The sequence below is a fragment of the Plectropomus leopardus genome, chromosome 1, assembly GCF_026936395.1.
Source record: "Plectropomus leopardus strain MGB_pleo_1.0 chromosome 1, ASM2693639v1, whole genome shotgun sequence".
NCBI lineage: Eukaryota > Metazoa > Chordata > Actinopteri > Perciformes > Serranidae > Plectropomus > Plectropomus leopardus.
Window position 1 is genome coordinate 27,530,250 of NC_142176.1, and position 27,359 is coordinate 27,557,608.

Below are 27,359 nucleotides of genomic sequence, written 5' to 3' on the forward strand. Positions count from 1 at the left end.
TGCATGTTCAGACATTCAAACGCACAAATGTCACACACAAAGCACTTTTTTTATCCTGGAGGACTTTTTGATGAGGTTCTATTTGATAGATCCATCTTTTCCTGCTCACCCTTCATCTGTTCTTTTATTTTATGTCTGTCTCTTCCAGGTAAATCTTACACCATGATTGGTCGTGATGACTCCCTCCAGACTCTGGGTATAATCCCTTGTGCCATCTCCTGGCTGTTTAAGCTCATTAACGAGAGGAAGGAGAAGACAGGAGCACGTTTCTCTGTTCGAGTTTCTGCTGTCGAGGTCAGTGTAACTGTAAAGTTTGAGACACACCTCCCAGAGTTAAACAGGTGCCATTATAACAAACCTGTAAAATCGCAACATTTTGGTGTGATTTATGTGACACACTGACCCAAACCATGGGCACACGAAACCCATTAATTCCAGAACTCGTCCTCTAGGAAACATGACAAACTTGAAACTAAAGCTCTTTTTAAACAGGGATTCTGCTATAGGGCCGCTATGAAGTCCCTGCTTTACACCGCCTTCACATTTTCATAGAGAACAAAACAGCAGTAGCATTATGACACCCTAGTGAATGATTTTGGACAGAATGCTGGCACTGCAGAATCAAAAGAGGCGTGACAGGTGTGACATTCAACGCAACAGCCTCTAGTGTGACATATAACATACAGCCCTTTCTAAAAAATAACAATGGCATGACATAGCAATAACACACATTTACTAACTCTGGTGCCAGCTTAAAGATCATTTTAAGGAAGGGTTTTGTCAGAAAATAAAATACAATGTGGTGATGACTATTAGTCAACTAGTATGTGTGTATAGGTTTGGGGAAAAGAGGAGAACCTGAAGGACTTGCTGTCTGAAGTAGCTACTGGCAGCTTACAGGACGGACAGTCACCTGGAGTCTACTTGTGTGAGGACCCCATCTGTGGCATGCAGGTACGCACACAAAAACACACTTCAGCCGACAGCTGCATTCATTTATGTGGTGTGGCTGCTGCAGATTTAATTCTGCGAAAGTGTGTATAAACAGCCTCGGGTCTTGTATCAATATGCTTTACCTTTGTTTTTTAGCCTCAGGCAGTTCTCTGTTGTTTTTGGTTTTGTGGATGTGCACGCTTGCTCATTCATGCGTTCACTTTGGAGCAGAAGACACAATATGAGAGTTTTAGAATGCTTTTAGAGTCCCTTTTCTTCCTAAATAAATCAAGCTATCTTGACAAGATCAGGGTCAGAAATAGTGGCTATACTTGGACAGGGTTGCAGGGTCTGACTGGCTAACTTCAAACGACAATTGCAAAAGCACCATTATAAGGCATAAACATATATAGCAGTCTGAGTATTAGGGGTGTAACAATACATTGATCTGTATTGATATATCAGTGATCAACAATCCAATATTATCAGTGCAAATTGAAAACATCAATACAAATTGACATCTTTAAGAGCCTTTTTTTAAATTCCCATATCACATCTGTGTCACCATTTCAGCTGAAGCACAATTCCTTTCTTAACATTCAAATAGTACTCGCAGCCTAGTGCTAGCAGCCAAGAAAAAGACAGAGAGGATATTAACAGATATTGTACCATTGATTGCAGGCTCCTGAACTGAATTGAGTGGAATTGAATTGAATTGAATTGAATTGAATTGAATTGAATTGAATTGAATTGAATTGAATTGAATTGAATTGAATTGAATTGAATTGAACTGAACTGAACTGAACTGAACTGAACTGAACTGAACTGTGGCAGATTTAGTAATCTGCAAAAAAAAATTGATATAATATATGGTAATGTGACGAAACGTGTGATTTATACCCCTGCTGAATAGTGTGTACACGAATGCCAAAACAGTTGAGTGACAGGAGATGAACTAGTGTTTGTGTGTGTGTGTGTGAGGGGGGGCAGCTTCATGTTTATAGGATTATAGGGTCTGATACAAGAACATCTGTGTAATCCTTAACTAATCTGACATAATCTCATCAGTAATGATATCCTGCAGTACCCCCCCAACACTCTCTCTCTCTCTCTCTCTCTCTCTCTTACTCACCTCATCTTCTCTTTATCTCCATCTCCTGTACCTGCAGGGAAATTAGAAAATGTTTTATTTGAATATGCCAGTCGCTCTTGTACATGCAGAATTCTCATAGTACAAAACATTATCAGTGTTAGGACCCTTCCTGGCAGGCAAACTGAGTCCCCTCAGCTAGGATTAAATGGTATCTTTCCTCTTGTCTGGCTCTTGGTCCTGTTTCACATTAACTTTTTTTTTTCTCCTCCAACACATTTTCCAGCTCCAGAACCAATCTGAACTACGTGCTCCGACCCCAGAGAAGGCAGCCTGGTTTCTGGATGCAGCCATAGCTGCTCGCCACAGTAGCCAACGTCCCAACACCACCGAAGAAGAACACAGGAACTCACACATGCTGTTTACATTACACATATACCAGTATCGCATGGAAAAGACAGGAAAAGGAGGGAGTAAGTACTGTCTGTTGTAACACTGCTATTACCAGCCTGTCATTTCTGTTCTTATTGGTGCCATTTATTAACATTCATTCTTATTAACAGCAAACAGCAGGATAAAAAGAATATTGTTGCTAAGCCGTTTACATGGCAAATGAAAATGAATATATCACTAATATTCTTGTTTACATACAGATGTGCATACGCCCATTATCGTGTCCTAACATGTTGTTTATCACATCAACATATTCTGTAGTAGTAGTAGTAATAGTAGTAGTAGTAGTAGTGCATTTGGCCTTTAGCTTCGTTGCATCAAAATAGGATTTTTTCAGAGTTTTCCAGCAGTGGCAGACTTGTTGGACTATGCAAACACAACCTCCCTTATTCATTCCTTTAGCCACCTTTTTGAAAAGCTGTTGATTTCAAAGTCTTTCATCATGTTTGCATGCATCTCTACCACAGCCTTGTAAACTGTTAGTAAGTTGGTTTGTGTAAAATGTATCCATGACAACTGACAGAGCTGACCAAAAACAGAAAAAAGGACCATCCGCTGAAACTGTGGTAAAACCCCCAATTTCAGATGCATACTCCAAATGTGCTGTACATATGCGCAACAATTGCCATTAAAACTTGAACTGCATACAACACGCCTTATCCAGAAATGCTAAATTCATAGAAAGCCCTAGATTAAAATATCTAATACACAACTTGTATCCAAATCAGCAAATTGTCAAATTCTGAATAAGACTGGAATATTACCCTACAAGAAAATTTACCTAAGGATGATGTTGGAGGACGACAAACAACTAATGTGGGAATACACACCTTTTCACAACATGTCTTCATCCATGTTTGGCTCACATAATAACAAATTTTTAATCTTTAGAACTAGGGTTTCCATTACATTGTTTATTATTCAGATTTCAGATTATTCAGAATAAAGTCTACCTTTGGTCATGTTATAATAGTATATATTCTTATGTTTCATTTAGAGTTCATATTTTTTATTTTCTATGTTTATATTGATGGGTAAATTCAATAACTGCATCCATCCATCTGGTCTATATTGACAATTTTATTTATTTATTTTTTTTCATTTTTAATTTTTTTGGTTGTAAATTAAACTAAATAATGATCACTACACTACTATATTTGTTTCTTTTGTCACCCTCTTCCCCTTGTATTCTTACCTGATACCATCCTCTTTTCTGCTCCATTTTTGACACATTTTCTCACTTTGCCAGTGTCAGGGGGTCGCAGTCGCCTCCACCTGCTGGATCTTGGCAGCTGTGATGTCAAAGCACTTGGAGGAGGAGGAGGAGGAGGAGGAGCAGGAGGAGGAGGAGGTGGGAAAAGCAAGGAGAACTCTTCGCACAGCTCGGCCCCTCTGTGCCTTTCCCTGTCTGCCCTCGGCAATGTGATCCTGGCCCTAGTCAACGGGAGCAAGCACATCCCATACAAGTAAGGTGGTGTGTGCGAGTATACGTGTGAGGACAGTAGAGGAGAATGAAAAAGAGCTAAAATGATTTTAAATAAAGTGAGGAGGAGAAACTGAGGTAGAAGACAAAGAAAAGGGTACAAGAGGCCTGATTAAAAATTTGTGGAAAGAAGTATGGAGAGAAGTAACGGGTGAAATGAGGAGGAAAGCAGGATGTTTTGGAGCTAAAGGAGAGGGAGGAAGGAAAGCAGACGAGCTATTTCTTTAGTTGCTTAAGGTTTTGCGGACTTAATGTAATAAACAACAACAGCTGCTGTTACATATTCATCATATTCATTTTGCTGGTTAACTGACTGGCAATGAGAGCAAAGGAGACCGGGGAGAGATAGAGATAAATAGGCAGAGACTGAAGCCGGATATAAACAGTAAGAAAATAAAAATACATGCAACATGGGAAGAAAGAAATCACAAATGCAGTAGTACAGTTTATGCCCAGGTAGTATACATTATGTACAGTAAATGGATCAAACTGTAAATGTCCTCCTTTTACCTTTCCCTTGCTTTTAATTCTTCTTTTCTTCCCTCTTTCCTTCTTGCTCCTCCACTCTCCTTAAGGGCTTTGTAGCTCTGTGCTTCGTGCTGGGTTAATTTAATCACCAGCTTTTGCATTTACATTGCAAAACAACCTGCTACCTAACACTGAAGCTGCAAGCAAAGCTGTGCTGAGTCTGGTTTGGCAATGGTGACTCAGGCTGTTGGTGGATTGTGAGGGGATTTGGACTGGTTTAGCAACGTATGCCGTGTTACTGCCACAAGGAACAACATAACAGTCACCACGGACTCAAAAAAGGGATGCGCAAAGGCTATAGAGCACAAGCTAATTTGGATGTCAGTGGAGAAGGATGGAGGGTGTCATTACAGTCAGCAGGGTAAGACTAGCTAATGGCTCTTTATTAAAATATTTGGCTGTTGGTTTTTTAGCTCAGTTATCTTCTTCATGGGAATATAGGATAAAATAGAAAGATGGATCAGTGTTGTCATACAGTATACAGAAATATAAAGGTAGTAGCATTTAAAGATATCGAGGTACATACTGTACACCACTTCCAAAATTAAAGACTTGACAGTAATGCCAGCAGCTCTGTGAGGCTGTAACTACTTCAAGTGAGCACAGCTTTAAGCTATATGCAAGTATGAAACATGCCAGCAAAAACAGTGTTATATCATAGTATGTCTGTCATGTTGAGCAAGTATAAACAGATAATATTTAGATTGTTAACAATCTTACAAAGTAATTACAAAGTAGGCTACAGCGGAGGTTGATGAGAATGTTTTGCAGGTATTTCGTCTGATTCCAAACTATTCAACAGTGTCACACTGTCACACAGTGTTATTACAAATCATATCGAGGGGAACATGAATTGTACTAAAAATTGTGTCAAATCATTATACTTGATAAGTCAAAACTCTAACCTACTATTAGGGGAAAAGTCTTGAAACACCAAAGTCCTTAGGATTTACCTCCACGGATATCTCTACCAAATTTCATGGCAATCAATCCAATAGTTGGTGATAAATATCAGCAATAAACAAAACTTCAAAGTGGCACCAGAGGAAGAGTCACGGGATCACAAAAATCAAAGTCAGCATCTTTCATTCCAGTAAGACAATACTCCTTTCCTTACTTTCTTCATCGCTTCAGAAGTGAGGAACTTTCGCTGCCACCGATGTTTGTCTTTCTGCTAATGTCACTCAGCTCACACTGCACAGGTAGTCGACATCCCTCAATAACCAGGTTACAGTGTATATAGTACATGTAACAGTATCCCATTCCGGGGTGGCCTACTCCAGCTAGCATGTTTGGGTTTTCTTATTATTGGTATAAAGGCTTATCCAGGTTTCTGAAAACATGATATGGTGCTTATGCTCACACACATAAACTCCCCACCCATCATAAATGGGTTATTCATGCCCATATGCACTCTGGCTGAGCCCGTCTCCCAGTGCTTCATTGCTTTTGGGACAGGGTCCCATCCTGTTCTTACAATCCCAGTCCTGTTCCAGTACTGTTGCTAGGTAACCGGTGATTCTCAGTCAGTTGATCAGCAGACCTTGTCATGTGTTTGTGGCTTCCCAGTTCGAGAAAAAGGGCAGACAGTTGTCTGTTACCACAAAATCAACACTTTGGCTCTTGCCCAGACATGAATCCGATACCAGACAGACGTTTCAGCCACAACATGCTCATGTAGATTTAGAGGCTTTTCTCACATTCACCAAACAACAACCTCTCTCATCAGGGACGCTATACAGCTCCTTGTCCAAAAATCAGACCACTTCCATCTGGTTTGCTGTATGTCTCTCCTGGCAACCTTCCAGTTCAGATATACAGCTCCCTGAATTTTTCCACTGACACCCCCACTCTTATACTGCGTGGAGCCTCTGTGCCATAAAACACACTCCAGGGGTACAGACAGTTATTGCACTCCAATATCCTGTTTGATCATTGCAAGTGTTAAAGGGAAAATTGTGTATTATATTGACCAAAAAAGCTGAATTCTCCTGCTCGTGCTGCTGTGTGCTCGGGTGGCAGTGCCTACATGTAGGAGAATACACTGCAGGCTCTCCTGGTATTGGCATCAGCAACAACATCCAACATAAACGAAAGCCGGACAAATTAAATTTCTGTTGGCACTGGTCATCTCCTGTTAAAGCAGCTACGGCTCTTTCCGCTACTTTTCTTCAGTCATATACTCTTGCTCAAATAAATAAGACTGAATATCCAAGTCAGCCAAAACGCTGTCAAATGTATCTTCGTCCATAACATCCTCTGCATTAACATTTTGGGCAGCAGTTTTTGCTGTTGGAAACGTAGGAAGTTCTCTTTTTGAGTGGCACTCCCTAAAAGTGAAAACCAGCCTGTTTGTCTTCCTGCATAAAACTATAGTACTTTCACTTAAAATGACAGTGCTTAATGCAGGAAGAACAACACATTTAGCAGCTGCAAACTTTGCTTTCTTGGTCAATATAGCATGCACCAAGGAATGTATTACTTTAATTGACTACATTTTAACATCAACACTGTTTGGATATGCACAATAACAAGAAACCAGTTAGTTTAACGTCAATATTAGCAATATAAGCATTGAAATTCACATGTAATCCTGGAGAGCCTAGATTGTTTTGATTTATTCCTTCAGACATACATATGTACAAATCTGTGAGTGAACATTCTTGACAAATAAAGGCCTATGTCAATTAGAGGCCTTAACATGCAGTTCATTTTTTTAGAAGTTCTTTGGATGTATAAAACCGGGTTGATGGCTACCCGCTGGAGCTTAGTTAGCTGCTTAGATCGCACATACAAATATATGTTTAAACTTTTGTCAATATGGACATGCTACATATATGGTTAGCTTGGTAAGATTCTCTACAATTCAATCATTCAGTTAATTTTAGTGACACCATGAGCACTAAAGAAGATAGTAATACCAGCATAGTAAATGAGAAATGCAAAAAAGAGGTTTGAAAAACCCCCAATTTGATTGTATTTCCCATCTTTGCTGAGCAACAGATTTGTGAGAAAGGAAATAAAGGCCTGCCCCATAGACGCTTGTCCCAAATACGAGCATGTTGATTTCAGTAATTCAAGCAAATAATAGCCTGGACTACTGACTGAAGTTTTACAGTATGCCATTTGGTGATGTTTCACTGGTTCTTGGGGCTGTTGCTGGAACTACAGGCTGTACTTCTGCATTTTAGTATTGCCTGCCAGTCGCTACCAACCCTGCTACTGTCACTCCATAATCATAGAGCTTATAGCTGATCAAGACACCCCCCTTCTCTCTTTAATGTGGACCGAAATCTGATCAAACTGTAAAACTAGACAGCGCTGACTGAATATAAATCAAGATAATGTTACTGCACTGCTTATTTCTTGCAAAAAATGTTTTCAGAAACATGTTTTGCCTTACTGTTTAACTGTAATATGAGATAAGGGTGCCTGGCAGTGTTTACACAGACCAGTCTACGTTGCATCAGGCGCATTGCATTCTGGTAGTTGTACATTTAGACAGCATGTCTTTATGTGAGGGCCTTCTTTATATCAGTGAAATATATCTTTAATATTAGCTTCTTGCTATAATGGTGATCTAGGAAACTGGTTGCTGCTTTCATTACAGACTAGTTTCAGTTGTAGAGAACATCATCTTACATACAGTAGTCTTATGTACTGTAATAAATCTAGTGCAGGCTGAGAGCTAAGATCTAATCCAACGTCCCCAGCACTTGAATTAACATGCAAATGAATACTTCATGAGTCATGAATTTACCTACATTAATTTCAGGGAAAGAGATATAGCGATAGAGATAGATCGAGGGAGAGAGGAGGGAGTTTGTTGAAGCCTGCGGCAGCGAACTGAGAAAGAAAAAAAGAGAGGAGAGGAGGAGAGCATCGATAAGCAAGGTCAAGATAGGAGTGTATACATACGTGTGTCTGTACGTGCATGTGAATGTACACACGTGTGTGAGAAATGTCTGCAGGCTGTGTTTTTAGAAAAGGGGGACAGCAGCGTGAGGTATTGGGCCACAGTGGAGCTTTACTCACTGTCAGCCTGCAGGCCTCTCACACACAGACACACACAGACACACACACACAGACACACACATGAACGCGCTCGCACGCACACACACACACACACACACACACACACACACACACGCATACACACACACAAAAGACTATGAATGATTGCAGTAGCCCACCCAGGAGAAAGTCTTTTCTTAAACACACAGCCTACTTTTACTCTCCCATCTGCTAGTATAATCTCTCTGGGAGATAGATCATCTCCCAATATTAGACTACATAATATCCAGAGTGCTTCTTTTAAGACTGTTAGCTTTAGCCTGCAATAGCAGCCCTTCATATATTTAAGCAGCATTGATCAATAATTACCATGAACTTTGCCTTTTTAATCTTTTTTCCTCATTTATACGAATATATTAGCATTACGTTCTTCTTTATTACACAGACTGTGACCATGACGAGCTGTTAATAATCCTTTATCAAATGTCAGACGTGTGGGTGTCTGTTGGAAAATCACCCAGTTTTGTTGCATGTTTGAGTGACTGTGTGCATTTCCAACGGGTCTTTGGTGTTAACATCCCGGTGTATGTGTGTTACCAGGGACAGCAAGCTGACCATGTTGCTAAGGGAGTCGCTAGGCAACATGAACTGCCGGACCACCATGATTGCTCACATCTCTGCCTCACCCAGAGATTTCTCAGAAACCCTTTCCACCATCCAGATTGCTTCTCGCGTACTCCGCATGAAAAAGAAGAAAACTAAAGTCACAGTGGTGAGTTTTAATCAAACCTTAATGCTTCATCAAAAAAGTCATTTCTCTTAATGTCATAAAACCTCAACTTTGGGTACATTAAGTTCAAGATAAAGACAAGTGTAGACACTGGCAAGGTCTCTTGAGCAGATGTTGTTATACAGTGTCCATTTTAATCTTACTCTAAAAACATACATCCTGCTAATAATCTTAACATAATACCACATTTTATTTTATTTCTGTTCTGAGTTCTGAGTTTTTTTGTCACCTTTCCATCACATGTACCACATGAGCTACTGACACTCTTTCTCACCTTTCACTTATTTCAAAAGTGCTCAGGTGAAGAAAAAGGGGCGAGGGCTTCAGCAGCACCGACATAAAAATAAAACTGAATTCAGTAGACACCTTAAAGTACCAGCCTGTGATGGAAATTGAATTTAAGTTCTTACCTTAAATCTGTTACTCGGCTAAGGTGCATGTCCAGGATCTGTATGGATGTCATCTTTTTCTCTCTCTTCTCCATCTTTCCTGTTTCTCTCCAGCGTGAACTGTCAATTAAAGGGAAAAAAATCATGCTCTGCAAATCTAAAAAGGGAATATTTTCTCTCTCACCACCTACTCTGCCTCCTCCTTGACTGTCTCTATCCCTCCACAGCAATACACGTCCAGCTCCTCTGGAGGAGAGAGCTCCTGTGAGGAGGGTCGCATGCGTCGTCCGACCCATCTGCGACCTTTCCATCACCGTGGGGACACCGACTCGGACCTGCCGTTGCTGAGACTGTCCAGTGACCCTGACGAATATTCCAGCAGCGAGCAGTCATGTGACACGGTGATCTATGTGGGCCCGAATGGGGCTGCTGTGTCAGATAGAGAACTGACGGACAATGAGGGACCACCAGAGTTTGTACCAATTATTCCCGCTTTACTTCGAGGTAAAACGCCAGAGCAACATCAAAGTAAAAGTCAAGCAGCTGGAGCCCAGAACAAGGTAATTCAAATATATTTACATTTAGAGTTTAGACGGTTGGCAGTGATCAGAAAAAAATGTTTGTTGTATTAAAACTCTCATTGATTTCTGCTCCAACAGGTGCAGTCTCAGCCAGAGGACCAGCCCAGTGGCCCCTCGCAGCCCCTGCCTCCGGCCTCTCAGTCACTGCTTGGACAACCATTGGCCCCTGTCCCAGAGGAAGGAGCTGAATGCCTGAAATGCAACACCTTCGCTGAGCTGCAGGAGAGACTGGACTGCATTGATGGCAGCGAGGAGGTGATGAGTTTGTATCCTTCTTTTGTTATAATCAAAAGAAAAACAAATCCACCTGAAAGGGGAAGGCCTATTGAAAGTATGACAGTTTGTTTGATGAGTTGAACACTCTATTCAAATGGTAAGAAGTATGTTGTTTGGATCTGCATAACCTTTTGCTTGCTGTCACAGCTTGTGATTGTGGAGGCAGTTTTCTGTGCCTTTCAATTGTGTTACAAAATAATGAATTTGAAAAGGCATTACATTATTATTTCTAAAATGTTCTCTACAGGACTGTTCTTTGCGTGTCACGAATGCATGTTTTTACGTTAACCCAGCCCAGGTGATCTTTATTCTCATCCATCTCCAGTGAAGTTCTCTTTGATACATTACTGTTGACAAAAGTAGAGAGAATTTCCTTTGTCTGCAGTCAAATAGAACAATTTCATATGAAGGACAGTCTTTCTCTGTTTAATTCATCACTCCATTTCTTTGTTCAGGTTGCAAAATTTCCCTTTGAAGAGGTTCCAGCAAACAAACAAGGTGCTAAACAAGAGCCATGTCCATCTTCAACTGTCCCGACCTCAGCCCCCTCTGCTCCTGGATCTGCCACAGAAACCAAAACAGGTTAGTTCATTGATTACATGTACTGTATATGAATGCTGTATCTCAGTAACTTTCACTTTTGGAACACAAATAAATTTTGACCAAAAACAGGCATCGAAGGCTTTCGTTGACCAATGTGACAAATAATCAGATTTTTTAACCTTTAGTCAGGGGTTTTCAAAACAATCTCCTGTCCAACATCCCATAGGCTCTGCATGTGTTGTAGGAGGTGCAGTGCAGTTCTCCTCCTCAGCAGTAACGACCTCCAGAAGAAGGACCAATGACCAGCAGCTGCAGGACATCAAAGAGGTGGTGGAAGAGGCAGAGCTGGCCCAGACGATGATCCACAGCCTGGCTCAGAGTTCTGGTTCTCCGATAGTTACTAGCACCAGGAGCGTCACAGGAAGCAGCAGCATCACCTCAAACCCCCTGCACAGGACTAAGAGCGCCCAACTACATGACAGGTGAGCAGAGGAGGAATTATGAGTGTCGTGCGAAGGTTATTTCTCTTGCATATGTTGGCCTCTGGAAAGTATCTGACTTTAATTGACAAGATGTCTCCATTATTGTCTCTCTATATAGCCATGAGAGTCTGACTGTGGGCAGTAACACTGATGGGAAGGCTCGTCCATTGGGGTCACCGCGCCTCGGCATCGCCAGCCTGACCAAAACCTCCGACTACAGGTAAAGGAGACTTACAGATTGTGTGCGTGGGCAATACCTTTGACTGTGGACTTCACATGTAATTAAAACAATGTTTGGAAGATGTCTAAAAAACCTTAATATTAAATAATAACACACAAGAAGCAACAAAGGATTTGCATGTGCGCTTGTAAAGAACCTTGATGTACAAGAAGAGCACAACAGCACCAAACACCGTCTCTAAAATGTTTGATCCTCGTTGTCCTCCTCAGGCCTCCATCCTCCCCCTCCCAGCGTTGCAAAGTGTACACCCAGAAGGGCGTGATGCCGGCAACACCCCCTCTGTCCTCACACACTCTGGCTCAAGACGGCCAGGCCACAGAGGCTTTGGCCTCAGACAGTGAGTATCTTCCTACATGTTTATGTTTTAAAACTAAATATTGTCTTGGTACTGCTTATGTCATAATAAGGTATGAACAGTCCTTACATGCATCTTGCATCTGCAGGTAATGTTGTTTCTGTTTCATACCAACACATTTACAAGGTGATAACAGAGTCTGCATAAATGCCTTAAGGCAAATTAACAAAGCATCACATAATGAGTCACCTGAGCACAACACAGTTTATCAGTCTAATAACCGCTGGTTCCAAATTGGCATCATAGTGTGAAGCCAATTTCCTTGTATTCTGTACTTGGAAAACAAAATGAATTACGACGCCAAATGTGTGTTTCTAATTCTCCAGACAGTTTGGCTGCAGACAGCGGCCGATCCTCCACAGAGTCCCTGCTGTCCAGGACTTCTCCAGTGGGCATGAGCCCACAAGTCCGAGAGCCAACTCAGTCACTTTCTGCCAGCCTGGGATCAGCTGAGACACTCTGTGATGATGACGTCCCACCAATACCCCTGGACACACACAGGGACGGTGAGTTGAAATACAAATATGCTATTTTTTTACACAAGGAGAGTGGAATGAATGGGATGCAAAAATGAATTATGTGAATCATATTAAAAGAAAGAGAGAATTATGACAACAATGGATAACAGCTGGGAAATAAACAGATGTGGTAGCCTTGTTCTCAGACTCTCCTCCACTTGCAGTCTCAGGACGGGCAGTGTCTTTAGGTACAGTTGGACCTCTCTCGCTCGGGGAGGACGAACTAGTGTACACTGTGGCTTGTGGAGATGAGGAGGACCTTGATGCTACAGCTCTAATGGACACTCAGGGCCTGACCTGTCATCCCACGGGCATCATCAGTTTCAAAAGTGACTGTTGCCCCATCACCGCCCTTGCCTTGGGCTCTTCATCTGTCTGCGTCGTCAGCGGTACTTCTGATGATGGAGCTATTGGGGACTATCATGTGATGCCTGCAGGTCCTGCAACAAACTCTGGGGTGACAGATGTTGTTGCCATGGCAGAGGTCAGTTTGCTTTGCATTTACAGCGACTAAGATCACTTGGCATGTGGAAATGTTTCCTACACTTAGGCTAATGTTGATTTGAAACATTAGAACTAAATGCGGAACAATACCCATATAACAGTCTATAGACTAGGGTTGTGAGGCCAACATGGCTGCCAATGAACACTGATGGTTAATTCAGTCTCATCTGATTGGCTGATGGAAACAGTGAGTCCATTTTGGAGTTCTGTAAACCACCAACCATCCAGGTAATGAAATGTTTACCCCTTAAATGCAAGTTTAGATTAAAGTTCACCTATGATACACATTTTTTTAAAGCTTTACAGAATCAGGATTCACAGTTACATCAGATTTAGTTTGCTAAATCTATTATTTAATATCTTATATTTAGCTGACAGAATTTGATTAAAGATGGCAGACTTTTCTTTTGGAAAATTCCATCTTATATTATGTAAATCATTGGTATTTGGATTTCAAGATGCCATACATTATGGAACTGTGTCCTGCTGTAGGTGGCCATGGCCAAGCTGCGGATCGAAGGTGAAGCCTTAGCCACAGTGATGTCGAACTCACCAATCTCCTCCTGGATGAGTGATCTGAGCATGGGCAGTGAAGCTGACCAGTCCCTCCACAGCTTCAGTCAGTCCCAGAGCCAGCAAGGGGAGGCCCTGGCTGAACCTGATCCCAACCAGAGCCTTTCGTTTGGAACGGAGGGGCTGGAGGGATATGAAGGCTGCAGCAGCCCGAGAAGAGGGAGTCTGGAAGGAGATGTGGTGCTGTCAGAAAATGGGAGTGATAAGACAACTTCAACCAAAGACAGGCTTAGAAAACTGCCTCCCTCCATGGCTAAAACTAACATCCAAATTCTGGCAGGACCTGGGAACCTCTCTCCGTTCAAGACCACCATCAGTGTGCACCCATGTGTGGCCGTCAAACCCATGATCATACAAGAACCAAATATCCTCTCTTCACCTACCAAGACCAGCTTAATGAAAGACCCGGGCAAATTTAATGCACCACTTTTAGCTTCTATTTCCAGTGAGATGAGCTTTGAGGACCCCTGGTTGAAGCGTGGCATGGAGGAGGGGAGGTCCAGGGAGCTTGTGTGTGAAGTGAAGCCAGAGAAGAGGGACGTGGAGAATTCAAAGAGCCAGGCTGGAGCTGGGAACGGAGACCCCCGGAGCTTCTGCAAGGATGGTAAGTGGTGCCGTCAGCCCACAGATTTACAGACTGCGTGTTCTGCAATTGCTCTGTTGAGATCAGAGGTGGGACCAAGTGCAAGTCACAAGTAAGTCTCTAGTCTTTGCACTCAAGTTTCAAGTCAAGAAAGGCAAGTCCTGGGTCAAGTTTCAACTTTGAGTTTCAAGTCCACAACAAGTTATAATGTGCACTGCAACAAATGTAATGTCACAACTAAATTTACAAAAGTCATAAATGCTTTTTATTTAGCTGCTACGCTAACATTAGTTAAGCATTAGGTTATTTATGATGTTAATGTTAGCCTCAATTCACCTTTTTTTGTGCAACTTTCGAATGTTGAATAAAATTGGAAGTTGTTTGGGTCTTTGTAATTTTAGACCTGCACATTTTGCATTATGCAGTCTGTTGTTTGTTGACAACTGTGTAGTTTTTGTACATGAACGGAACGATCTTTGGTAGCATTTTTTTTACAACTGTCACTCAGTAACAGTCGTCACTCCGTCATGGTTCACCTCTGCAACTCGATCGGTTGCTGTCAGATGGGTTCAGACATAGTGGATTTGTGAAACTAAACGTGAACTTGCTGGGAATGAATTGTGTCAACATTGGATGATTCTGGAAATTAACTGATTTGTGAAACACATTTTGTAACTCAAGTTTGACTTGAGTCAGAGACATGTAACTGGAGTCCACATCTCTGATTGGGATATTTTTGCAATATATGCTAGTAACATAGTTTTTAGATTTATAACTTCACTCAAATATGGCAGAAAAAAACAGTCTTCAGATTCAAAAGTTAGTCAACCACACCTCCTTAAATAAGACTACAAGAATTAATATTTTGCACCTGGCATTTCGAACTGCTGTTGATCGACATGAACTTTTGGTAGGTTTGAGTGCGTTAGGGTATTTTCACAGAGCAGAGTAAATGGACCTTCATCTTCAAAATTTGAAAATACACATAAAATGAGAACGGCTGTTTTTTAAAACACTGACTCTTCCAGTCAATCAGCTGATTAGTGACAAGTCTGGGCCTGTTAAGAAACAGTGAAATGTTCTTTCAAAGTAAAAGATTTACCGGATTCATAAATTAAGTCTATGTTCTTTCTTATTTGCCATTTTTACTACACCAGGTGGTGATCATGGCAGCTCTAGTTCAGGTGGTGAGTTCCTGTCATCTCCAGATTCCTTTAAGAGGGTGGTGGATGGCTGCGAGATGGTCGCTGTCGTTGCCCAGGGAGAATGCCTGACTGGTATCTACAGCCCAGATATTCACCGTACTGCTAGTCTTCCCCGTGGCTGGCACCGTATCAACCGCCAAGACGGCTTGGACAATGGAATTGAGTACCGTAATCTTGGCGTCACCACTTCAACTCCCTGCAGTCCCCGTGCCACACTTGATCGACGGGGATCAGCTGGAAAACAGGGCTTTTACTCCCACAAGAAAGGGGGAATCCCACCTCTGCCACCGGTGCGGAAGTCCAGCCTCGACCAGCGTAACAGGGCAGCCAGCCCTCTGCACCAACTAGGCGGCTCAGTAGATGATGCAGGGATCACCAGACAGCGAGGCTCCAGCATTGACAGCAGCAGACTTTTCAGCGCCAAGTTGGAGCAGCTCGCAAACAGAACCAACTCTCTGGGTCGGGTCCACAGCTCCCACAGTGGTTCCCACCACTATGACTGTTTCTCTCTGGAGAGGGGAGGCAGCCTGAGAGGGGGAGGAGGAGGAGGCGTGAAGGGGGACAGCACCATGCCTCGCACTGGGCGCAGCCTCACCCGAGCTGGATCAGTGTCTTCTCCTACTGGAAACACTAGCAGCCCCAGTTTCAGTGCCAGTCCTGGTCCAAGCAGCGCTCCCCAGTCACCAGCCAAAACCAGTGGCCAGTCAAAGATCTCAGCAGTCAGTAAACTGCTGATGACCAGCAGTCCCAAGTCCAGGAGTCTGTCTGCATCCAGCACCAAGACTCTGAGCTTCTCCACTAAGTCTTTAAGTCAAGCCTCCAGCCGCAGCTCCAGCCTTCCTCCCAATGGAAAGGTGAGACAGGATACATACATGAACACACTTTCAGCACCTGTCAGCTATATGAGTGTCCTCAGCAGAAAATACTACATGAACCTCTAAGTTTATACAATGACTTTGAGACCTTCCTCTTTGTGCACTTTTAGTTAAACACCAAAAACACATTCTTTGGTAACTTAATACAAGTAGTTTAAGTTGTCATGGCCTCCATTTCTCCGTCCACCCGCCTAAAACTTTCATCTGTTTCCTCAGCCCCAGAGCTCAGTACTGGCCCCTCTGCAGCAACAGGTACCTGCTCCTGGTTCTTGGTCTACCCAGTCTTTGAGCCGCAGTCGAGGGGGAAGCCTGGCTGCCAAGCTGCCTCTTCGGGCTGTCAACGGTCGAATCTCAGAGCTCCTCCAGGGAAGTGCAGGCTCCCGTTCCAGGAGTCATGCCCAGGGGGGAGGCACAGATCCAACAGAGGAAAGAGGAGTTGGAGGGGCGAGGTTAGTTAGTTTACTTCATTTCACATGTTCACATTTAAGCATTAAGTGCAAAGCTCATAGAGAACTTCATATAAGTTGACCTCCTTACATGAGAATAAATATGATGCATAACTAACAGTTTGTAGGCAGTAGACACCATTCATGTGTTCAGAATATTATCAGAAACAGAGTTGACATGACAATTTCTTGATGGTTTAAGGAGTAGTGTTGTCATGATACTGGAATTTCTAACATTGATACAATGCTCAAAATTTGATGCCATCTTGGATAACAATGAGAGAAATGGACACGGAGAGCATCAATTATTTTTTTTCTCATTAAAAGACAAACATAATAAGGCTATAACATGATCTGAAATGGCTTTTCTTTCCTTGGTTAAACTAAACAACAAACAACTATTGTACAGTGTCTTTGAGTGTGTGAAAAGCGCGTTATAAATAAAATGTATTATATATACGTTATTATTATTATATTGTTATAAAAGAGATAGAGAAAGTGCAGTTGGTACCGGCAAATTGATACTGTGAAAAATCAGTATTGAAACCATTTCAAATATTCAATATTGATATGTATTGATAAATCAATATTTTTGACAAGACTGCTAAGGAGTTGATGCATATGCTGCAAAATCCACAGTTCAACTTCAGGGACTTTTTTGCATGTCATTCCCTCGGATCTCTACTGCCAAGTTTGAGCTGAAAAGGCAAAATACTATTAAAACACTTCCAAAAATAATCTGTTTTTGGGTTAAACCCTTTTATCCCATTTTCTTGCTCTCAGTGGAGTGGGAGCTGGAGCAGGAAGTGGTGGTGGTAGTGCTGGCCCAGGAGAGGAGAGAGCAGCAGTGGTCCAAACCCTTCCCTCTCCCTACAGTAAGATCACAGCTCCCAGAAAACCCCACCGCTGCAGCAGCGGCCATGCTAGTGACAACAGGTATAATAGCAAGTTCATTTATTAATGTAAATATAATAATTCTGCAGCTGCTTAAAATATTTGCCATTTTTAACTGTGATCTCTTTTCGCCTCTAACAGCAGCGTACTGAGTGGCGAGCTTCCCCCTGCCATGGGGAAGACGGCCTTGTTTTACCACAGTGGAGGCAGCAGCGGCTATGAGAGCATGCTGAGAGACAGCAGCGAGAACACTGGAAGTACCTCCTCAGCCCAGGACTCCCTCAGTGAGCACAGCTCAGCCACCACCTCCTCCAGACGAAGCTCCAAGAGCAGCAAGAAGAGCAGGAGCAACACAGGTCACCATTAACATTTAAACCTATTCTCTAAAGACATTTCCCTTAATTGGATAGAGTATCATGCAAGTTGACAAGAAAGGGTTGAGGGAGATGTAATTAGCCTTAATCAGTTGCTACAGCACCCTGTAATTTAGATATGACAAAGCTATGAGTGTGAGCTAAATCCTGGCTCTTCGTCAGGGGGTCCAGGAGTCCTGCAAGGGGCCACCAAATTATTATTATTTTTAAATTTTAAATTTTTTTTTTCTTTTAGAAAATGAAAATGTGTGAAAATACACAGCTTATCTATGTAAAAGTGAAATTCCCTTCCTCTCCTACCTGAAAAGGAAATACAAGTAAGGCTGAGGCTGATATTGTCCTCTGCCTGATGACCTCCATCTGCCTGCTTTAATATGCAATGCAGATTTATGCTAGGGACACCATGCTCCATCCTCGGCCTGAAATACATTGAGGACCCCTGCTCCAAATAACACTTCTGAAAGGGAACAGAGTCTAATGCACTCATACTAGTACTCATGTTTTTTTTGTGCATTAGTAATTCATTTCTGAATCAGTGAACACATTACTAAGTGCAGAGATAACCACTTTCACTCAGTTTATCCTTTTCTCATTTTGTGTTATTTTTTCTATCCACTTTTAACATGCATGCATAGCTTTTAAAGCTGAAAAGCACATAATTCTGGTATTATGAAATCTATTTTAACAAAAATAAAGTAGAAAGCTAAACAATTATGAAAGAACAGAAAATTTTGAAAGATCTCTATGAGAATCCATTGGTGAAACTGAAAAAGCACTGGACAGGTGAGGGAAAAGTGAAGGAAGCTGTCGCAGCAGAAGGAGCTTGCAGGTAGGAAAGGTGACCCTGACCACCCATCTGTGAAATGGTAAAGGGAATCTGCTGGTGTGGGCTGTAATGAATATATATTCACCAGAACAGCACACAGAGAGGCTGCTAATGTGCCCACCAAATTACACTCTACTGGTTAACCACAAGGATGGATATGTGCATAAAATCAGATTGGACAGAGGCGGCTCTTCCTGGTGTGTCTGTGATTATTAATTTAAATTGGAGTAACCCTTTCAAAGTGTGAGGGGTGCAGCCTCACCTCCTGCAGAGAAAGTCTGAATTTGCTCTCATTTCCCTTTTAACCAAATATGTGCTTCAAAAAGAGCATTTGCTGTCAAACTGTCACAAGAAGGCAGGAAGGATTACTCTGTTACTCATTATCAAGCTGGATACAACAATTCAGTCCAGTTCAGCGGACAGAATATAAAAAAAGAGGAAGGAGAGACGGGTGTGCCACACACTGAAGCAATGCGTGAAGATGTGAGTGCGACCGCAATTTTAATTACATCTCAGCTGAGTCTCCCTTCGTTGTTAATTTTCATTAGATTGGATTCACCAACTCTTTCTCAAATTATCCTCCATGTCTCCACCTCTCTCAGTCTTTTTTCCATCTTTTTCTCTCCCACATTCACCCACCTCTCCCTCTGCAGACCCTCATTTTCTCTCTGTCCTCTTATATTCTGCGTCCTACAACATAATGACATAGTAATGTCTCCACTTGATCTTTCCGTGCCACCGTGAGACCAAAAGTCAGCCGCAACCTTATTAAAATCACCACATTCTCTCTCCTCTCTCTCTCACACACACCTTATCTCTCACTTCCTTGGGAGTCTCTCATTCCTACATGACTGGCAATTTCTATGCAAGCATCAGATCAGAGAGTGACCTGCTGCTCTCATCTTTGAGCTTCATGAACAGAGAAAAAACTTTTTATCTGGTGTCACACTCCATTGTCTGTTTCGCATGCCCTCTCTGCTTTTTCAGTCACTCAGTACTTTTCTTTTGTCCTTTCTGCATCTCTCCAGTGATTCATCTGTATCCGTCTACTTCCTCAACCATCCATAAACTCTTTCATAAGCTGACAACATTTTGCATTTATGTTATTTTCCTATCTTCCTGCTTCCCCCTGTAAAGATACTTGTTTTGAAACAAAGCAAATGGTAAAGAATGATTTTCAGACAATTTTCTGTTAGCTGCACTGTAATATTATATGACTGGCTCTTTTTTGGTAATTTTGTGTCACTTTTAGGTAATTGTGTGTCTTTGTTAGTCATATTTAGACTCTTTGTAGCAATTTTGTCTCCATATGTGGTTGTTTTGTGTCTTTTTGTAGTAATTTGGGTTTCTTAGAGGTAATCTTGGTGTCTTTTTTATTCATTTTGGGACTCAGTAGTCTCTTTGTTGTGGATGTTTTTGTGGTTGTCTTTCTGTTGTTGTTGTTTGGGTATCTTTGAGGTTGTTTTGCCCATTTTTGTCATTATTTTGTGTTTCTTTGCACTTTCTTTGCATCTCCTTGTGGCCATTTTACGTCTTCCTGTTCAGTACATGTTCATTTGAGTAAAATCCATCCCTGGAAGTAATGCATTAGAATAGGCACTGAACAGTGGGCATTATTCATGGTACTAATTATATAAATACGAGAGTTGAAGGGTTACAGTATTTATCACCAATTGTGTTTCTGTGTGTAAAACACTGTTATTATCTATGCTAGTGTGTAAAGGTCTTTCTTGTTTCTACCTTCATTTTTTCATACAGGCCTCCAGCGTCGTCGTCTGATCCCAGCACTGACCTTGGACTCTTCCTCCTCCTCACCCTCTCATCGCTCCTCCAAACAAGCCATCACGTCCTCTTCTTCCTCCTCCTCTAGCCCAGGCGCATGCTGGGTAGATGGTCCACTTGGCCCCCCAACTCCCTCAAACCTCCGGGGTGCAACTGCAACGACAGAGACCTTCGAAATCAAGGTGTACGAGATCGATGATGTTGAGCGACTGCAGAAGAGGAGAGACAAAGGAGGGAGCAAGGTGAGAGATGAAAGGAGGCAGGTGAGATATTTGCGAGAGGATGGAAGGGCAGACCAACCTGAGCTACATCGGTGCTATATTGAGTGCCAACCATACCACCTTTTACATTTTCCAGATTCAGTTTCTGAAGTTCATCCATCCTAAAGAAAATAAAGAGATAAGGTTTACAATCCCCTTACAACAGGGTTATTCAGTTTTCCCCACAGTGTTTTGGATTTCAGTATTCAGATTGGACTAGTTCAACCAGAGGTTTTCACAACTTGTAAAGGAGGTAAAGGAGGCTATGACTTTGTTAGAATTACAAATATGGCAGGTTCAAATCAGACAAAAATCCCCCAATCTCCATGGGTAAAAGAAACAGTCACATAAAGGAGTGCTAGCATGAGGGAAAGGCTAATATATGGAGGAGAAAGGGGGAAAGGAGGAAGAGAGAAAAGAAAAGGGAAAAAAGAAAGAGAGTTAGAGTGGAGGATAGGAGCAAGGAAAGCAGAAAAGTGTTCAAGAGAAACTGTGTGAAGAGAATGTATGTTGGTGGATGAGGGAGAATGAGCGATAGATGTGGGGAGAGAAAAAAAAAGTGGAGATCCAAAGAGCAGAGAAAGAGGCCCAGAGGGCAGGAGGCACATTGCACTTGATGTCAAAGAAATTGATTGGCTGACTAATAGTTGTGGAACAAATTAAAACGCAGTAAGTGTTCTGTTGGACACTGTTATTGCGGACAGCTGGAGAAGAAAGGAGACAGAAAGCAAAGGGATCAGAGCCATGTGTTTTTGAGAAAAAAACCCTCAAGCGAATAAAAACAACAAGTTTTAAAAATACAACAGTTAGGATTTTTTATACACAATGAATGAATAAACATAAAATTCTATCTGAATAGTGAGCCGTTCTTTTAAATAAATCTGTGTTACTTAATTTTAGAAATGATTAAAATTCCTCAGATTTAGCAGAATGCAGAGCAGCACTGTGAAATGCATGAAATTGTTGCAAATAAATGCAGGGTGCAGGTTTTTTGGGTTTCCACTGTTAAACCTTTATGTATTCAGAGGAGGGAGCATTGTGAGCTTTGGGAAAGACGGTGGGAGAGAAAACCATGAAATATAGATTTTCCCTGCAGCATGCCTTAAAAAAACCACTTAACCCCCGGCTGCTCCAGTGAAGCTGCTCAGTGTCCGAAAAACACTTGACGCCAGTGAATGAGGTGTGAATGTATGCAACTGTGTGAATGTCAAACAGGCTGCAGCTTTAAGAGAGCGACATGTGTTTCACAACACACTTCTCCAGATAAATAAAGGGGAATAAAATCCACATCTGCCTGTCTGTCCTCTGTTTGTGTGTGTGTGTCAGGAGGTGGTGTATGTCAGTGCCAAGCTCCGTCTGTTGGAGAATCGTCAGCAGAGAATCAGTGAAGTCAGAGCCAAGTACCAGTGTCTGAAGAAAGAGCTGGAGCAAACCAAACAGTACCTGATGCTGGAGCCGCACAAATGGACCACAGAGTGTAAGTAGGACCTTGATCCATCAGTGACTGTGTATGTATGTAAGTGTGTCTTAATCGTGTATTCTTAACTAATGGTTTGCAACAGGTTAAAAGATCATTTTTATGATAATTAATGGTAAAGAAAAACAATTATTAAGCATATTTGTCTCTGATATGTCCTGCCCTCTACGTATATGATGATGATGCAGTTACATCAGTTTTATTGTTATGTTATTGTGTATTTTCCTTAAAGTCAGCAAACTGGATGAAAACACCCCTGGCTTTTCTCATCTCACAATTTGCACATCTTCGATTTCTTTCCTCGCCTCCTCTCCTGGCATCTTAAACATGTTTCATGCTTATTTTGGAGGGCGCGCTGTGGAGAGTGATACTGTGCAATGCAGCTTAGGCAAGTAAGGGTCTGAGTGCAGAGTTGTATACCTCTAAGATTTTGTAACAATGTGGATCATGCCTGACTGGCTAGCGACAGGACCTGGAGGTGCATATATGCCAATTCAAATTTCACAACACTTTGAAAGTGCTTTGATGAAGAACTGACCAAGTCAGAAAATATGAAACCGAAACTGTTTTGACCACAATTAATATGAACGCCAAGATGTTTACATGGACCGTATCAGCATCACGCTGACCGCAAGAAGCATGACGCATATGTTAGTCCCTCCCATCTGAGATGTAAGGAAAAGAAACGAGGAGAGAGGAGCTTAGGCTCCAAGCATTTAATAAAATGAGACATCCATGCTTCTTAGCTGTCATTTTAAATCGTCAATTAAAGGAACAGTGTGTAAAACTTAGTGGCATCTAGCAGCTAGGATTGCAGATTACGACCAGCTGAAACATCTCATTTGAATTTGGTGAGCTTGTTAGTACTTTCTTAGTATGTTTATCTGGTAAAATGGGTCACACTATAAAGTTTCATACTCAAAAAAGGCTCAGTAATTTCCTCAGTGGGGCACTTCAGTTCTTGACAAACAAATTTAATGAAGACTGATTGATCACTGATGTGTTTCACTGAAGACTTTTTAGACAACATCTCTGGCACAGAACATCAGGCTTGGGAAAATATTTTTTAGTTTTATGAGATAATTGTTGGTGTCTTTTCATTGAAAATATGTTGACAATAAGAAAGAAAAGATTTATCTGTTCAAATAAGTTATAAACTCATAAACAAAGTACACGTAGCAGTGTGTCATGCTTTATTTCTTACCCGTCTTTTCAGTTGAGCTACAGCAGGCGTATGAAGTGGACTCGCTGGAGTATTTGGAAGCTCTGGAGATGATGACGGACAAACTGGAGACCAGAGTCAACTTCTGCAAAGCCCATCTCATGATGATAACCTGCTTTGACGTGTCCTCAAGACATCGGTAGACAGATGGACGGTAGAGAGCTGGAGGACGGGGAGGCAGACACACAGCTGGACTCAATTAGATGTCGACATTTGGACCAAACTGATTAATCAAACACATTAAGAAAATATCTCTTATACAAATACATCTCATTGGATGACTGGACAGTTGGACGAAGGGATACACTGGATCCTGCATGTCATCCTTATGTCCCCTTCTGTTGTAAGTAGACAGATGGACAGAGAAATTGACGGATAAAGGGAATGGAGGTATATGGAGCTATTTAACTGGCCAACAGACAGATGAGTCGGTAGATGTTTTTCTGACAGAAACAGAAGCTGAACAGCATCTACTGAACGGGCCACTTTAAATCAGTTGAATACGGCTGCCCACAGAGGCGGCCAGACGGCACCGAGCCTGAAATGAAACATCAAACATAACTAAGTGCACACGGTTTCCTAGACAAGTGAGTAATTATCCCACTGAGACACCTCTTAGACTGAGCCAAACATTTAGGAATGTATGGAGAGGAAAGGAGTAGAGAGATGAACAAAAAAAATGCCTTTAAAAAAGACTGATAAAGAGGAGCTGAATGAGAGGAGAAGAACAAGTCCTCATCTCCCATCATTTTAAAGGAGCACTTTTCACAGTTTACGCGTTTGGCTGTAAATAGAGTGCAGACGACAGAATGGCCTGGTATTGTTGCGCAGTTAATAAAAAAGACTGACCATGAGAAAGACAGGAGGAAAAAAAAAAAGATTTAGATAAGTGCCTTGTGAACATTTCAACAATACCAAGACCGATTCTCTTTCTCTCTGAATTTGTGTACATGCAGTTAGTACGGTGCTAGCATAGAAAAAAAATACCACATAAGATCAGCGTCCTTGGAAAATCGTTGAATTTATAGCCATTTCTGAATGTGATGTTTACTGTCAGTGTTTAACTATATCATGAACAAACTAATAATCTATGTTTGAATGGTCTTAGGTACACTGATGAAAGATGAGACTAAATTCAAACTGACTAAAAAAAAGTTGGAGAGGACCTACGGACTAACACCAAGTCCTCTTTAAAACAATAAAATGTTGCAAGGACCAAAATTAGGAAAGTGGACATGATTTTTTTAAGGACACAGAGTTATGTGTGTTGAAACTAAGAAAAAAAAAGCTAGTTTCCTGTGGTGTTGTTTTTGACTTTACCCACAATCAGAGCACATCTGAATTTTAACCCTCTGGGACATACATACATACATACATACGTACATACATACATACAGTGTGTTTCCCCTGACGCAGATGTGATGGCTTTTTCATGTTCACACAGCAATGAACTGTCTGAGTCACACAGGGACGGAAATAAAAACAGTTTTTTTCTCTGATGCAGTGAGTTAAGTCCATCCAACAGTTGACTTGACTGACTGACACGCTGACTGTCTGTTCTTTGTATCTGTGTTGTTCTGCTCTATTCTAAACGAAACTGAATGATTCGTCAATGTGTGTGTTTTATATCAAGGTATCCTTTTTTATTTGAGTGCAATGGGACCATGCAGAGACTATGTGTGATAGTAAGAGAACAGAAATGGGTAAAGGAAATATTTAAGAGTAAATTATGAGACAGACTGACATAGTGTTCAAATATCTTTCCTTTAAGGCGCATGTTTTTGGAACAAAGTAGCGAATATAGACTGGAAACACTAACATGGGATCACAGTTATGGCTACAAATTGGCTATTTAGGACACAGACATGATCGAGAAATAGTCAAAATATACAAACAAAGGAATGAAAGAGAGCTAAAGAAAGAAAAGGATGATGACCAAATTACGAGGCATAGATCTCTGCCTGGTTCCATTTTTTTTGGACCGATAGCAACAATTCAAGATTTGTTAATATTATTATCTATGGTGCTTGAGATGTTTATGATCTAAATGTTTGTACAAATATAAATATATGAAAGAGCTTGTTTCCCTCTGAAATACAGAACAAAACCCTTCGAATGCTTCTTCTACATCGCTGTCATGGTCGTTCGCCACCCTTTTCTCCGAATGCTCTTTGCCCTGCAGGCAGAGAGCATTCTGGGAGACCCTGTTTGTTGTCTGAGAGGTAAAAGGAGGAATAGACAGTGACTGTAATGATATTGGTGTGATTTGTTAAAAGCTTCGCAGTGCTAAATTTATTTTTATCCCAATTGAACAAACTCTGTTTTGATCATCTCCACTGGACTGACACGGAAATCGGACATGACTTTTGATGTCCTCATGGTGGTATAAAACGGTAACAGTCATTAACTTCATGTGGTGTACACCTGCAGTGACAGCCACGAGATAATCAAGAGGGAAATTACCTGAGAAACTGAGATGCTTTTGACAGACTGGACCTATGAAGCGTTTTCACAGGAGGAGACACTGCTGAGCGCGTCCTGTTTTTATCTCCCGGTTCACCCTGCCAGTCATGAATGAAGGTTTATTTTTGAGCTCAGGAGAGCAAAATCGCTTATTAATGTCGTTATTTATTTACACCTTATGATCTTAAAAGTTACTATGCATTTAAGAAAAAATAACTGTACATACTTTGCTGAGCCCATGTCATATATAAATATATATACTGTACACATATCATATATGCGCTCATTTTTATTTTATATATCTTCTGTTGATTTCGTTTGCTCCTGTTGTTCCTGTTGGAGACTTTCATGGGTTTCCTAAAACATTCACGTTCAGGGTAGTTATGTGGATCCAGCACAAATGATGGTTGATTTTTTTTTTACATGTGAAGAAGAAAACTGTGTTGTTTTAAGTGAAATGCCAGTATATTCTACAGTATTAACTACAGCCTTGTGTCATTAGCAGTGGATGTTTTGGAAACCCCGACCTCTGGTTGAGCTAAATGGCCTGTACTTGTTTCGAGATTTAAGATGCTATGTGTGAGATTTTGTCTTTGCTGCGTCAGTGCCAACTCTACTGTGGTAGCGCGTTATAATTCTAGCAATAATTGTGACAAATGGCTAAGGTTTTGGTGGCCCCATATTGTTTATAGCTAACATAATTGTCCATGTAAACCTTTCAAGAACAAGTGCTGCTCTCTCATCAGAGGCAACCGCGCTAAAATGGAAGCACTTTGTCGGGTGCTTCAAATAAAATTATTCACAAAATGCCATCTGCTCCATCAGGTTGCAGGGCAGAAAAAACCCCCACATAGGCTAATGAACAAATTGATGTGTTTTTGCAGGAGTGAGAGAATTGTAGTGTGTTATCTGAAATCTGACACGTAGCATCTTTAAGTTCTTTAAGCAGTATTGTGTGTTAAGTCTGAGTCAGACCACATTTTCCAGAAACAGATTTTATCAGCAGCAGTAGGACACTCATAGTTCTTATGGGTCAGCAGATGGAAAATCTCTCCTAACTGATTAAAAGTAGTTTGTGTGCATTACCTAAGAATTAAGCAGAAGAATAAATTATTTCCAATGAAAACAACCCAGCATTACGACACATGCTCAGTGTAAACAGGTGAGTGTGGAGTGTGAGATTTTTCACTGTGTGTGTG

At 41.4% G+C, this 27,359-nt stretch overlaps 1 protein-coding gene and 2 long non-coding RNA genes across 4 annotated transcripts in view; 1 reads left to right on the top strand and 2 right to left on the bottom strand.

The window, feature by feature from the left end:
* Positions 1 to 26,431, top strand: part of kif26ba (kinesin family member 26Ba) — a 110,041-nt gene extending 83,610 nt beyond the window's left edge. Inside the window, exons 8-28 of one of the 2 annotated variants that reach the window (XM_088079146.1) lie at positions 149 to 294; positions 838 to 954; positions 2,310 to 2,496; positions 3,726 to 3,942; positions 9,102 to 9,273; positions 9,908 to 10,240; positions 10,340 to 10,516; positions 10,993 to 11,119; positions 11,307 to 11,562; positions 11,681 to 11,782; positions 12,013 to 12,140; positions 12,485 to 12,664; positions 12,841 to 13,160; positions 13,673 to 14,357; positions 15,494 to 16,395; positions 16,633 to 16,865; positions 17,646 to 17,798; positions 17,898 to 18,112; positions 20,715 to 20,980; positions 22,325 to 22,475; positions 23,692 to 26,431. In XM_088079146.1, coding sequence (XP_087935272.1) covers positions 149 to 294; positions 838 to 954; positions 2,310 to 2,496; positions 3,726 to 3,942; positions 9,102 to 9,273; positions 9,908 to 10,240; positions 10,340 to 10,516; positions 10,993 to 11,119; positions 11,307 to 11,562; positions 11,681 to 11,782; positions 12,013 to 12,140; positions 12,485 to 12,664; positions 12,841 to 13,160; positions 13,673 to 14,357; positions 15,494 to 16,395; positions 16,633 to 16,865; positions 17,646 to 17,798; positions 17,898 to 18,112; positions 20,715 to 20,980; positions 22,325 to 22,475; positions 23,692 to 23,840 — 5,216 coding nt within the window. In that variant the 3' untranslated portion in view covers positions 23,841 to 26,431. The remainder of the gene's footprint in view (positions 1 to 148; positions 295 to 837; positions 955 to 2,309; positions 2,497 to 3,725; positions 3,943 to 9,101; positions 9,274 to 9,907; positions 10,241 to 10,339; positions 10,517 to 10,992; positions 11,120 to 11,306; positions 11,563 to 11,680; positions 11,783 to 12,012; positions 12,141 to 12,484; positions 12,665 to 12,840; positions 13,161 to 13,672; positions 14,358 to 15,493; positions 16,396 to 16,632; positions 16,866 to 17,645; positions 17,799 to 17,897; positions 18,113 to 20,714; positions 20,981 to 22,324; positions 22,476 to 23,691) is intronic. The other variant, XM_088079153.1, reaches the window with a different exon arrangement.
* On the bottom strand, positions 12,654 to 16,810 carry LOC148190434 (uncharacterized). The gene is made up of 3 exons (XR_015776839.1): positions 16,673 to 16,810; positions 13,734 to 13,918; positions 12,654 to 13,128 (listed from the first exon to the last, which is right to left on the bottom strand). It is a non-coding gene; the product is annotated as an uncharacterized LOC148190434 (long non-coding RNA).
* Positions 20,814 to 23,812, bottom strand: LOC148190435 (uncharacterized). The gene is made up of 3 exons (XR_015776844.1): positions 23,680 to 23,812; positions 21,039 to 21,120; positions 20,814 to 20,947 (listed from the first exon to the last, which is right to left on the bottom strand). It is a non-coding gene; the product is annotated as an uncharacterized LOC148190435 (long non-coding RNA).
* Positions 26,432 to 27,359: the final 928 nt, after the last annotated feature.